The following is a 12,468-nucleotide window of genomic DNA, read 5'->3' as shown; positions in this document are numbered from 1 at the left end:
TCGGATGTGTCAGTTTGTGACTCAACCCCGTGTCTGCTTGGGGGGTTGGGTTCGAACTCTAAAGGATTTGTAGGTCCCTCTTTGGGGGCGGCTGCGTTGGGAGAAAGGATTCGCTTGTCTCTTCCGATGATGGCGGATAGTGGGGCTCCCATTTACCCGTCCGAATCCCAATCGGTCATGAGGTATCAACGGAAATCGAAGGCCAAAGCTAGTAAGGTGGATATTTCCTTGATTGATGAGGCAATGACAACTTTGAGGTCGCCGATGACGCAGTGTTTGGGTACATCTTCTCAGGCTTTGGTCGAGACTATGGTTAAAAACCTACCGATGCCAAGTGGGGGAGTGGGTCTTCGACGCGGGTTCTTGCTCCCGAGAGTTCCCTCCCCCTTGAACGGCTGCAAATCGTTGACCATTGACAAGGGTGAGACTCCCAATACGAATGGTTTGATCCATTCTCAGGAGTGGCCGGTAGGGTTTAGCCCATCTGGGGAGATTGTTTTGTGGGATCAGGGAGAGGATGGTGATTCTCCTCACCCCTTGGGCGTTTTTCCTCCCGACTTACACTTGGAGTGGGAGTCGGATGGTGCTGAGGATGAAGATTCGGCCCTGGCTTTGTTGGATGCCATTGAGGAAGATTTTCATCGAGGTAGTATGGGGAAGCGGTATAAGATCAAAGGAAGGAGAGAACTGCAGAATCTGAAGAGCTTCATAAACTACGACGTTGCGAGTGTGCATTCTAGGAGTAGGAGAGGAAAGGCTCAGGTTCTGTAGTTTGTGGGTTGCTTGTGGGCTGCGGGTGTTGTGTTTTAGGGTGTAGGTTCCTGTGGGTTTTTGGATGGGTTTCTTGTGTGTTCCTTGTGGGTTGGATTGGAGTTCTTTGTGCTTGTAGGCTTAGGTTCCTATGGGTTTGTGTGGTGGGTTTCATTCTTTTTTTTTTTGGGCTCTTTTTTTTTTCGTTTTCCAACATTGCGTTTTCTCTTGTATACTGCCGGTGTACTAAGGGGCGCCTGACGCTTTTAATAAAACCAGGTTATTACTTATCAAAAAAAAAAGTGTTTTTTGCGTTTGGTTTTTTGAAAAGTGTTCCATCTAATAACTATTTCCTGAAAAGTGTTTTTTTATGTTTGAAAAGAGAAGACTTTTCAAAACACTTACCAAACATAACCTTATTTGATGCCAAAAGAAAAAATAAAAATAAAAAAGGATTTGAGGGTTCTAGCTCCAATATTTTTGTTGGCAAATTGTGAGGTTAGAAATGGATATTGCTTATGCAAATTAGAGGGTCAATAGTGGCACCAAATCCATTATCCTTCTACCATAGAACTTTTTGAATATCGATACTTTGTCTGTCAATACTCTTTGATGGGCTACCCTAGTTCATATATAGGGCTGTGTGCGTGCGTGATGAACTCATATAAATTGATATACAAGGAATGACTCATATAATCAGGGTGTACGCGAGCACATGATGACCCATATAAATAGATACACAAAAAATGACTAATATAGATAGATATACAAAACATGGAAACTGTAAAACTTGCAACAGTATGTTATAACGGATGATTATCAATGATATTTGTGTATAATCTATAATGTGTTATATCCACCATGTATATGGATTTGAATTATTTCTGGACCAACTCTATATATAATAACACTCATAGTCCAGCCTCAGTTAAAAATTAAATATATTGAATTGATATGCATCATTGCATAACCAAAAGGATGAGCATCAACAAATTGAATGATACTTTAAGCAAGTAAAAAGAAGCAGAGAAATGCAAACTGAAGTTAAAAATGCTCCCCATCATAGATTCCAAAAGTTTAAATTTATACAATCTTATTGTACATTAATTAGCTGTTAAGAAGTATATAATACTGAAGAGAATGGATACTGACCTTCTCTATCAGGACCTGGAACAATTTCACTTCCACACTTGATAACAATAGTATCTTCATTTTGGACAACAGCCTCATCAACAAGTATTGCATTTGACCTAATATCATCAAAGAGGGAAAAAAAAAACAAAAACAAAAGGAGGGAAAAATAACAATCATGTGTCTTGTGATAGCAAAGAAAATATGAGGCATAAAGCACCGGAATATAAATATAGTCCTTAAGGTAAATGTATCATAACTCCCTGAGTCGGAGCACAATTTGAAAATGGTCCCTCACTTTCTAAAAATCAATATTAACTCCTTCAGTTTTTCGTGAATTGGAAATCAGTCATTCCATCCATTTTCACAACTTCCGTTAGTGATACGTCAGCATTTTTGCCACATCATCTTAAAATATTTTTTTTATTATATTAAAAATTTAAAAACTTTAAATTTAAAAAAAAAAAAAATTGAAAAAAGGGGTTTTGGGGGTGGCTACCGGAGGGGATGGAGGTATGGTCTTCCACAGATCATTTTCTCGTGATCTGCGGAAGACCATAGCTTGCATATAGCTGAAACAAAGCTCGATAATGGCTTCGTATAACCAGGTACGCGATTCTTGCTCTAGTAATATACGCCATGGCTGTTCTAAAGCCCAAATATGATTGAACAAGATTCTGACCATAATTTCTTCTATTCCACCGTACGAAACCCTACGCAATGAGGAGCCAAAGGTGAATGGGAATAACAGAGGGGTTGGTTTTGCTTTGAACCTGAGATTGGGTTCTTTTATGGGTGCCCAGGACTCGGAGTCTCAGGCGGAGAATGGGAATCTGAGTGCATGTAGCTTTGTGGGTAAAGCCGCTGAGACTAAGAGTGATTTGGTGGCGAAGTCTGCCGGTCTTTTATCAGCAGTACTAGAGAAGAGCTCAGAGGGTGAATGCGATCCCAAAGAGAAACCCGCACAAGCAGTAGCTGAAGAGATCACCAACCAGCGAGTAGAAATCAGTGAAATCGACAAAGAAGAAACAAAAAACCTCAAAGGTGGGGACGACAACAGCGAAGTCAAAACGTCGGCATTAGAAAAAGGGAGAGAGAACGAGAGCAATGACTATCTGGAACTGGGGGTGGCCGCGCGGACCATGGGGGTGGCTGCAAGCCACCCCAGAGGTGGTGCCAGCCAACTATGGGGTGGCTCGCAGGCCACCCCCCTCCCCAAGGGGGTTGGCTGCCACTAGTAGCCACCCCAAAACCCTCATTTTTCAATTTTTTTTTAATTTAAAAAATAAAATTGAAAGTTTTTAAATTTATAATATAATAAAAATAATAATATTTTAAGATGATGTGGCGAAAATGCTAACGTGGCACTAACAAACGTTGCGAAAATGGACGGAAAAATGACGGAATGACTGATTTCAAATTCGCGAAAAACTGAAGGAGTTAATATTAATTTTTAGAGAGTGAGGGACTTTTTTCAAATCGCACTCCGACTCAGGGAGTTATGATACATTTACCCTAATCATTAATTAGGTCACTTAAATATAATATTCCTCACGTGTCAAAACAACTTGAGCACAAAAGCAACAGAAGGATAAACAAGAAATTAATTTGGTAGGGTAAGGTTTTCAAGTATATCAATTGAAATTGTTCCCACAAAAAGACTAACTAATGCTCATTCGAATAAGGGTTCTAAAATTCAAAGAAATACACCATAAAAATATGTAAAAAAAAGGTGCAGAAACCCGTGCACTAAATAGAAATAGAAAGTAAGGTAGAGTAGCCTCAATGATGCAAAACATTTTAAAGTTTGAACTACAACAAAGGTGAATATTTTTTTCTTTTTTTTGATAAGTACAACAAAGGTAAATATTGTGATAACATTCTGTTGTTTTATTGCAATAAGAATCTTAAAGAGGACCGGGAAAATGTGCATGCAAATTTGATATTTTGTTAATATGATGGCTGGCTTTACAAAATCAATCACAGCATTGACAATTATATTAAATCTCCCAAGCAGGTTAAGTTACATACAGTATTCCATAATGACTAATGCTATAAACAACTTCAAGAAATCAGTTACTTGCAAATGAAAAACATGCTAAGATGCTAGAGCATTGCATATTGTAATTTTTTTTTTTTCTATTTTTTCTTTTTCTTGCTATGTACACACTCCCACACTTGGGTCAGGTTACTCATGAATCCGGCCCTTTGCTGACTCTAAACTTAACCAGTGTCATTGCAGATGATTGAACCATAACACAGCTCTATATGTAGATTTTACTGAATATTGACACCCTCCAAGGTATATTCACTTTGACAGCAATTGTATAGGCTCATTATGCATCTGAAATTTTTTTTTTTTTTATAAGTAAGAAACTAATCTCATTAAAAGCGTAAGACACCCCTTAGTACACTGGGAGTATACAAGGGAAACACCTAATTAGAATGAGAAAAGTGAGCAAGAAAGTCATCAAAACTAAACTACAAATGGTGTACATAAGCCGTAGTCCAAAGGTACAATGTAAGGTAAAATGAGGATAAAATCTCCTCCAAAGTACTTTCCAAATCTTCAAAGCTCCTATCGTTTCTTTCCCTCTATAAACACGAAGAAAGGCAAATTGGCGCCACTTTCAACACCGCAACACTCATTGGCCTTCCAAATGATCACCAACAAGCAAGCAAATCAATAACCCATCTGGGCATAACCCAAGACATTCTGAAGCGACTGAAAATAGTACTCTACAAAGCAAAAGCCATGTCGCAGTGAAGAAAAAAATGATCCACGGACTCCCCAGTATTCTTACACATATAGCATCTGTTTATCACGATAACATGTTGCATCGTGAGATTGTCCGGGGTAAAGATCTTGCCAAGAGACACGGATCACGCAAAAAAGGCTGCCCTTGAAGGAGCCTGAGTGCGCCAAACACTTTTCCAAGGAAAGCGACTACCTCCAAAGCAAGCCAAGGAGTAAAAGGACTTGACCTTGTCCAAAACCTTTGAATCTTTGAAGAGTAAAAACATAAAAATGAGTGCATTTCTTTTATTAGTAAATCAATCTCAATAGAAAGTACGGAAGGGCACAACCCAATAATACAAAAAGTATACAAGAGATAACCCAATTAGGGAGAAAAAGAAGAAAGCAAGTCCAGAAATTCAGTAAAACTAGAAAAGTAAGGACTATTGTAAAGATATTTGAACATAAAATATTTTAACTCCAACACCGAACTCTCGCAATCTTCAAAACTCCTTGCATTCTGCTCTCTCCAAATGCACCACATCAAGCACTGAGGAGCCATCCTCCAAACTTCTAAAATGCTACGGCTTCCAAACTAACCTCTCCAACTAGCCGACAACTCCATCACTCTTCTAGGCATGACCTACTCTACACTAAAAAAAGGGAAGATCGAAACCCACAATTCTCTCGCCACTTCACAGTAGAGAAGAAAATAATATATGGTCTCCCCATAACTCTTGCACATGAAGCACCAATCCACCATTATGATGTACCTCTTTCTCGGGTTATTTAATGTTAAAATCTTCCTTAGCGCTGCCGTCCAAATGAAGAATGCCACTCTCAAAGGAGCCTTATTTCTCCAAATGCTATTCAATTGAAATGGGGCACCAACGGGAGTACAAAGGGCATGATAAAAGGATCTAACTTCAAACATTCGCCTTTTAGAAGGGATTCAATAGATTTTATCCTTGCCACCTTATCTTAACCTGAGAGAGTACAAAAAATCAAAGAACAAAATGACCAAATCCATCTCCCAATCATGCACTGTTCTCGGAGGAGAGGGGGTCGAGAGGGGTCAGATGTCCCCCCTCAGCCTCCAAAAATTTACCTTGCCGCAGTAGAAAATCCCCTGCATGACCTGCTTGCCCACCCTCAACCACGGATCAAGGGCAATCAACACCGACTCATCAAACATCAGGCCAGGGCAAATGAGTCAAGCAACTCTAGGATGTCTGAAATTTTTCATGCTGACAGTTACAACATTTTCAGGGTTTTAGGTTTAGGTTAGATAAAAATGGAGAAAAAGATGATGACAAGAGATCCCTTTATCAAACACACCGTTTAAATAAGTTTTGATTGTTTGATTGGTGGACACATGCTGGCAGTAAGGGCTTAACGCTTGTTTATTTTAATGCGTCAATGGGCTTAGAAAAAAAAAATGCGTCAATGGGCCTACTTTAAAAACGAAAGCTGATATACTTAAAGAAAAACATGTCAAATTGCAATAAGGTGCCAACTTAAAAAACAAAAGCAAATATATAAGGTCCTAATCTAGAAGGAAAGGCCGAGCAATAGACAAAGGGCATTCACAATGAAAAGCAAAATTGCAAATTGTGATTTAGAGTTCTGCAAAATTATGAAGTCATTCTTTTAGTCTGTCAATTTTTTTTTTCTTCAAGCCTTCAACAATTTAGATCAATTGTTTTTTGATAATTTCCCTTTCCTGAAAAAGTTTCAGGTATGTAATCAAACTTTAATATTGATTAAGCTTTTATTTGTTTATGAAAATATATAGGTTTTGTCACATATTTTAATTATATGAAAATTTATAATTGTAGTTAGCTAAGATTGTGGAGAATAACAATGATTTCATTGAGCTCTAATCAAATTTTAAATGAGCTCGTGTCAAGGTAAATTTAGCATATTTGTCAGTAGATCATTGCTTAAGAAAAAAAAGTTCTGATTATCATTCTAATGATAGAGACCAAATTAAAGAGGGACACAATAATTTGTAGATTACATTTATATATTTTAAACAATAATTAAATTTTGTTGAATTATTTATTTATTTCATTAGTTATATTTTTTTAATATTTTAATCCCTTTTTGTTCAATTTTATTTTTCCATTCATAATTTTTCTTTAAAAAAAATCTTGACCCCCCACTAAACCAAAGTCTTGGCTCCGTCACTGACTGTTCTGGTAAAGGAAATATTCTACTAAAGATTTCCAGTAGAAAACTACACAAGATTTGCCAACCAAGCCTCCTTATAGCGAGCAATACTAAACAATTCCAAAAATATTGCCTTTAGGGATGATCCATACACCATAAATCATGCCAAAACCTCATCTTAGACCTATCTCCCACCTAAAGTTTTTTCATACCTCCACTTCAAGGTGCCCATCAACCTCACTAGAACAGCATCCTCCCTTCATGCTATCATATTTGGTTTCAACTACCAATCTTCGCAAATCCTTTATCTTTGTGGCATAACGCCATAACCATTTTCTCAAGAGAGCTCGGTTAAACTGAGTCAGATTTTTAACCCCCAAACTACCCGAGCAAATCAAAGAACAGATCTTAAACCAATTAACTAAATGTAATTTGAACTCATCTCCAGCTTCGCCCCTTGAAAAATTCCTCTAAAGTTTCTCAATTTGGTTAGCAACACCTTCAGAGATGGGGAAAAGGGACATATAATAAGTAAGCAGATTGGAAATAGTGTCAACCTTCCACCCTTAGACAAATAAAGCCTCTTCCAACCCGCCAAACAACGTTCCATTTTTTCAACACTACCATCATATATTGATTTAGCCTTGTACAAAGCTTCCAAAGGATTACCCAAATACATCAATCGCAAAGAGGACACCCAACAACCAAGGATACGAGCCAACCCTCCAAGATGTGCCGATTGACTAAGTATAATTTAGATGAGTTAATCTTTAACCCCAAGACAGCTTCAAAACATAAGAAAAGACATCGCAGATAACGAAGATTATCACGATTTGCCTCACAAAAGATTAAGGTATCATCCGCAAACAAAAGATGAGACAATAGGAGCTCGTCACTAATCCTCAACCCACCGAAAAATAAATAAATAAAATAAAAATAATAAATAAAATAAATAAAATAAAACCTTATTAGAGCCTCTTATCCACTGTGGCGGATAGCATTGTACTCAAAGCCTCGATCACAACCATAAACAGCAAAGGAGATAAAAGATCCTCTGTCTCAGCCTACGAGAGCTAATAAAGAATCTAGAAGGAAATCCATTAATCAAAACGAAGAACAGCACCATAGAAATACAGTGAGCTATCCAAGCTCTCCATTTCTCCTCAAACCCGCATCTTCTCAATAGATACAGAAGGAAACCCAGTTAACTTGACTGTAGGCCTTCTCTAGGCCCAATTTACAAAGCACACCAGGTTTCCCCAATCTAATTTGGCTAGAAAGATATTCATAAGCTATAGAACTGAATTTAAAATATTACTCCCTAATGAATGCATTCTAAGGCCTGAAAATAATCTTATCTAACACCGTTTTCAACTTGTTCGCTAGGACTTTCAAAATGATTTATAAACACCACCTACAAGGCTAATAGGACGAAAGTCCTTGATATCCACGACTCTGACTTTCTTGGGGATAAGGGAAATAAAAGTTGCATTAAGGCTCTTTTCAAACTTCTCTCAACGAAGAAATTTTTTTTTTTATATAACTAGTGGAAATTTTATAAAAAAGCGTAAGGCGCCCTTAAGTACACATGCAGTATACACAAGAAACACCTAGAAGAGAGATCCACATGCTCACTAGAAGACAGATCCAGCTCTCGATGAAACCACATGCTCACTAGAAGAGAGATCCATCTCCACACCCTTGCTTGATCCCGCGATGGAACCCTTTGTGCCCAACCTAGGTATCCACTTGAAAATGGGTTGGGCTTAAACCACGCTGGCTAGAAACAACCTAACTCGAGCCTAGACCCTTATCACAGGTCTCAGTCGAGAACACCCAACCCCATAGACGAATTACACTGGACTCGCCCTTTAACATTGGGCTTCAAACCTTGAGGCTCTCCAGGTTGTGAAGAACTCGAGGCCACCTCTCCCATGTTCATGGGCCAAGCATGACTTGAGACAAGAATAATTTCACACGCGCCGACAGATGAAATAGACAGCCTTCCCAAGCAACTTGGTCTTGGGCTCAGCAGGTGAAACCTTCGCATGGCTTGCAACAAACTTGGGCACAATAGAAACATGGCCCATCTCTATTCTCACTATGCAGCGTTCCACTTCCCCTTTAAGTAAAACCAACATATTTTTAGAGGATTGCAAGTCTAGGAATTCGCCTGAAATTGCCAAAGGGGCCTTAGGACTGATAGCACCAACTTGAAACCTAGGAATCCAGGTGGTGCACATGCCTTTCCCCTACAACTTTTTGTCTCCTTCCACAACACTCCAGCATCTGAAATCCCCACTTTACCCGTGAATGAAGACGCAATTTCTGGAGTCAGGCCCACCCCTAACAAAGCCTCTGCGTACGACCTTCGTCCATCAACCTCCTTCAAAGCCTTGTTCACTAGCAACAACAAAGTGTCACACAAACCATTTGACTGGGAACCACTGTACAACCTTCGGATATTTAAATCCCTGCTCCCACAGCTGAAACGACTCAAGAAAAGCAACCACCTTTCTCAACTCTACAATACAGTTGCTCCACCCTGTTACCTCTCAGCCCTCCAAAATGACGATGAAGCCTCTCCACCCACCACCACCATATTCCACCAACACCAAGTATTGATTGAGATTATTCGAACAAGCAATATACGCTTTAATACTAACCCTCGATGACCTTACAAACTCATTCAAGCTCTCCACTTTTAACATCACCCCCACAGTGGCCAGTAGCCATGCCATGCTTATCTTGGCCAACACCGCTCGGAAGACCCCCCTACTCCTTTCGACAAGATGTAGGACTAAGGACCCCTCACCTACTAAAAGCTCGAAAGCTTTGATTCAGCACCAATGCAAGAGAGAGAGAGAGAGAGAGAGAGAGAGAGAGAGAGAGAGAGAGAGAGACTTAATAACTTTTAATTTTATCAAACCATAAATTTCAGATTTGACAAATAAATATAACTGAACAGCTCAATATCATCCAATGAATAACAAGATACCTCATATTTTGCACTGTAGCAGAGCATAGATCAGAATTCTGTGATATTTTGCACCACTCATGTTTGTCAACACAGGACAGTGTGATCTCTGAGCATATTACAATCTCATCTGACCTTATATCAACATCTGAATATCTTGAATCCAACGGAACTGCAACATGGGAAAAAAATTATAAATATCCGAAATCATACAGCCATAATAAAGATGCTTTAAACTCTAAAGTCAGTTCATTCTCCTCATTTGCTTTGCATCTAGCAAGAGTCTGGAACTTTTCAATTTACTGCATTATATTCTCAGCTCTATCAGCCTTAGTCACCAATCACAAATATCAACATACACTATCAAGATGCAAGTCATAATACAGAGTGATTGTTGTGCCTAAATCACATATTAGAGAAAGAGTTGAATACATTAAAGGCCCCAAGGATGTTGCTAATATATGGCTTCTTCCAAAAGTCTGAAGGAGGGAAAAAAAAAAAAAAAAAAGGACATTTCAACTGGTCAATGCAAACCAGGCTCAACTGGATGACAACATATACACTTCTTTTCTACAACTCCCATTGGCTTTGAATAGCTGTATTTATTTTCAAAGCTCAAGTTCACATAGGCATATGGATATAGAATTCTGAAATGCAGATTATCATAATCCAAACCAAGGCCTCCCCAGGAAATTGTATGTTGCTAGTCATTCATGGTAGACAAACTATCCTAGCAGTACAATTTCAAAATTCGTCATTCTAAAGTTTAAAAATGATCGGAATTGGCTTCTTTTCTCTTTTCTGCCACCTTCCGAAAAATAGACTAAACATACCAGTGTAGCTAACTTTATGTTATTACAACAAAAGTCACCAGGCAATATAGCTTTCAATTTGTCAAGAAATCTTTCTCTAGACTGCATATCATCATTGAGAAAGGAAGGCTGATTTCCAGAGCACTCAAATTGTATTTTTCCAAGAAAGGTTCAAAGCTGTTGAACGGTGGAGGGACACAATACAAACGTTCTTCAAGGCTAACGTATGTTGAAAACTTCAAATAGCTTTAGCTCGCATATATTTGCACATTTTGTACACGAATGCACTTCATTGCTTTTAAGCTAATAAAGAAAATAAATACAATCAAGACTAGGAATTGACGGTGGCATTCAGAGTGCAGCAATGGTGAAAACCCATATGCAAAATTGCATAAACTTCTGAGCAATTTGAGAAAGTAACACAGGAAAAATGACAATCAGCTCTAAGAATGAAAGGAATTACACCCCTTTTTTCTATTATATTATATTTTCAAGAAAACATAAGATATTGCTCCGCTTGGCTGCTGAGAGGAGGAACGAAAAGAAAGAATCCATTTTTCAACAATATTTGATTTTCAAAGAGAAAAGATAAATGCAACATTTAGCAGACTGGAAATTAAAGCATTTTATAGGTTTTGAAAACCATCAGTTTTCTGGGTTTTCGAGAAATATATGTTATTCTCTTTTCTTTTCTTCGTACATTTTGTGGCAACCACAGCAAAAAATTTGAAGCAAATGTTAGAAGAAGAGAAAGCAAAGGAAAATGGCAATACCAAGCTTGGCCCAGATTTCTTGAGAGTTCTTTGCGCCTGAGCTCTCTCCCACTTCCACCATCACCGTCTGTTTTTTTATCTTTAATCAGTCAGTCGGAAAAGCTCTTACTTTGAAACGCTTTTTTCACCCTCACCGCGGCGGCTGTGTACGAGAATGACTGAATGAGAGAGCAATTTTGAGTAATAGCGGGGAAGCGTGTGGGGGAAGAAGTTTGGGTCCGGCAAGTAACGAGGGTGAAAAAGGTCGTGAAAGCAATTTTGAGTAATAGCGTGTGGGGGAAGAAGGTCGTGTTATAGAAGTTGTTGGAAAATGTGCTGAAGATCTTTTGTTTTTTTTTTCTAAGCGATGCTGAGGCAGGATCCAGATGATGCGGTCACCTCACCGAGGAATCTTGAGACTAGTAGAGTTCAAAATTCTGATTGTCTACATTATGTTTTTTTATAATATTGAATATAGGACATATACATTAATGTTTTGAGAAAACCTTCCATCTGGACCGACTGCAAAACACCACTTTACAGCCTCCAATAAAACACTAATACGTTGACTAAAAATACCAAATAAAATGGTGAGAAAAACACAGTATCTTTAAGCCTAAACCAAATATCTACAAAAAAAAAAAAAAAAAAACTCTTTTCTCCTATTCATTCTAATCACACTGTATACACCGTAAATAACCCACAATCTCTTCCGTCGAATACCGCTATTGGAATTCGCCACCGGCCACTGCCCAACACCACTGTCTTTCAGGTTGCAATTCTATGTCGGTTTGTCTGTTGGTTTGTTCCTTCAAGCAAGGTAAGATGCAATATTCACTAAAAATCTTAACTTTCACACATTGTCCCAACCATTACCCATTGCATAAGAATTGCTCCCAGATTTTTTCTCACAAACAAATAGCCCAACCACATAAATAGTAATTGAAGATTTTGACTCCTTGTTGTCGCAACCATGTGGAGCCTTCTCAGAAAGAGTTTGGTTTAAATCTTCCAAGTGGTTCAATACAATATATGTGTATATATACATAAAGAGAGACCATAATCAATGGAAAGGAATATGCTTTGGTCTGGCCGATCTTGGTGCACGAAATTGAACCAAGCGCACGAACTGTGAAA

At 38.4% G+C, this 12,468-nt stretch overlaps 1 protein-coding gene across 1 annotated transcript in view; it reads right to left on the bottom strand.

Annotated features, from left to right (window-relative positions):
- Positions 1–11,703, bottom strand: part of LOC133857573 (uncharacterized) — a 56,852-nt gene extending 45,149 nt beyond the window's left edge. The window contains exons 1-3 of the mRNA XM_062292841.1: positions 11,353–11,703; positions 9,789–9,939; positions 1,903–2,000 (exon numbers count right to left, since the gene is read on the bottom strand). Of these exons, the coding sequence (XP_062148825.1) occupies positions 1,903–2,000; positions 9,789–9,939; positions 11,353–11,413 (310 nt within the window). The 5' untranslated portion in view covers positions 11,414–11,703. The remainder of the gene's footprint in view (positions 1–1,902; positions 2,001–9,788; positions 9,940–11,352) is intronic.
- Between the last annotated feature and the right edge of the window lie 765 nt (positions 11,704–12,468).

This window comes from Alnus glutinosa, chromosome 14 (genome assembly GCF_958979055.1).
Source record: "Alnus glutinosa chromosome 14, dhAlnGlut1.1, whole genome shotgun sequence".
In the NCBI taxonomy this organism is placed as follows: domain Eukaryota; kingdom Viridiplantae; phylum Streptophyta; class Magnoliopsida; order Fagales; family Betulaceae; genus Alnus; species Alnus glutinosa.
The sequence above is the reverse complement of the archived record's forward strand: the minus strand, read 5'-3'. Positions and strand labels throughout refer to the sequence as shown.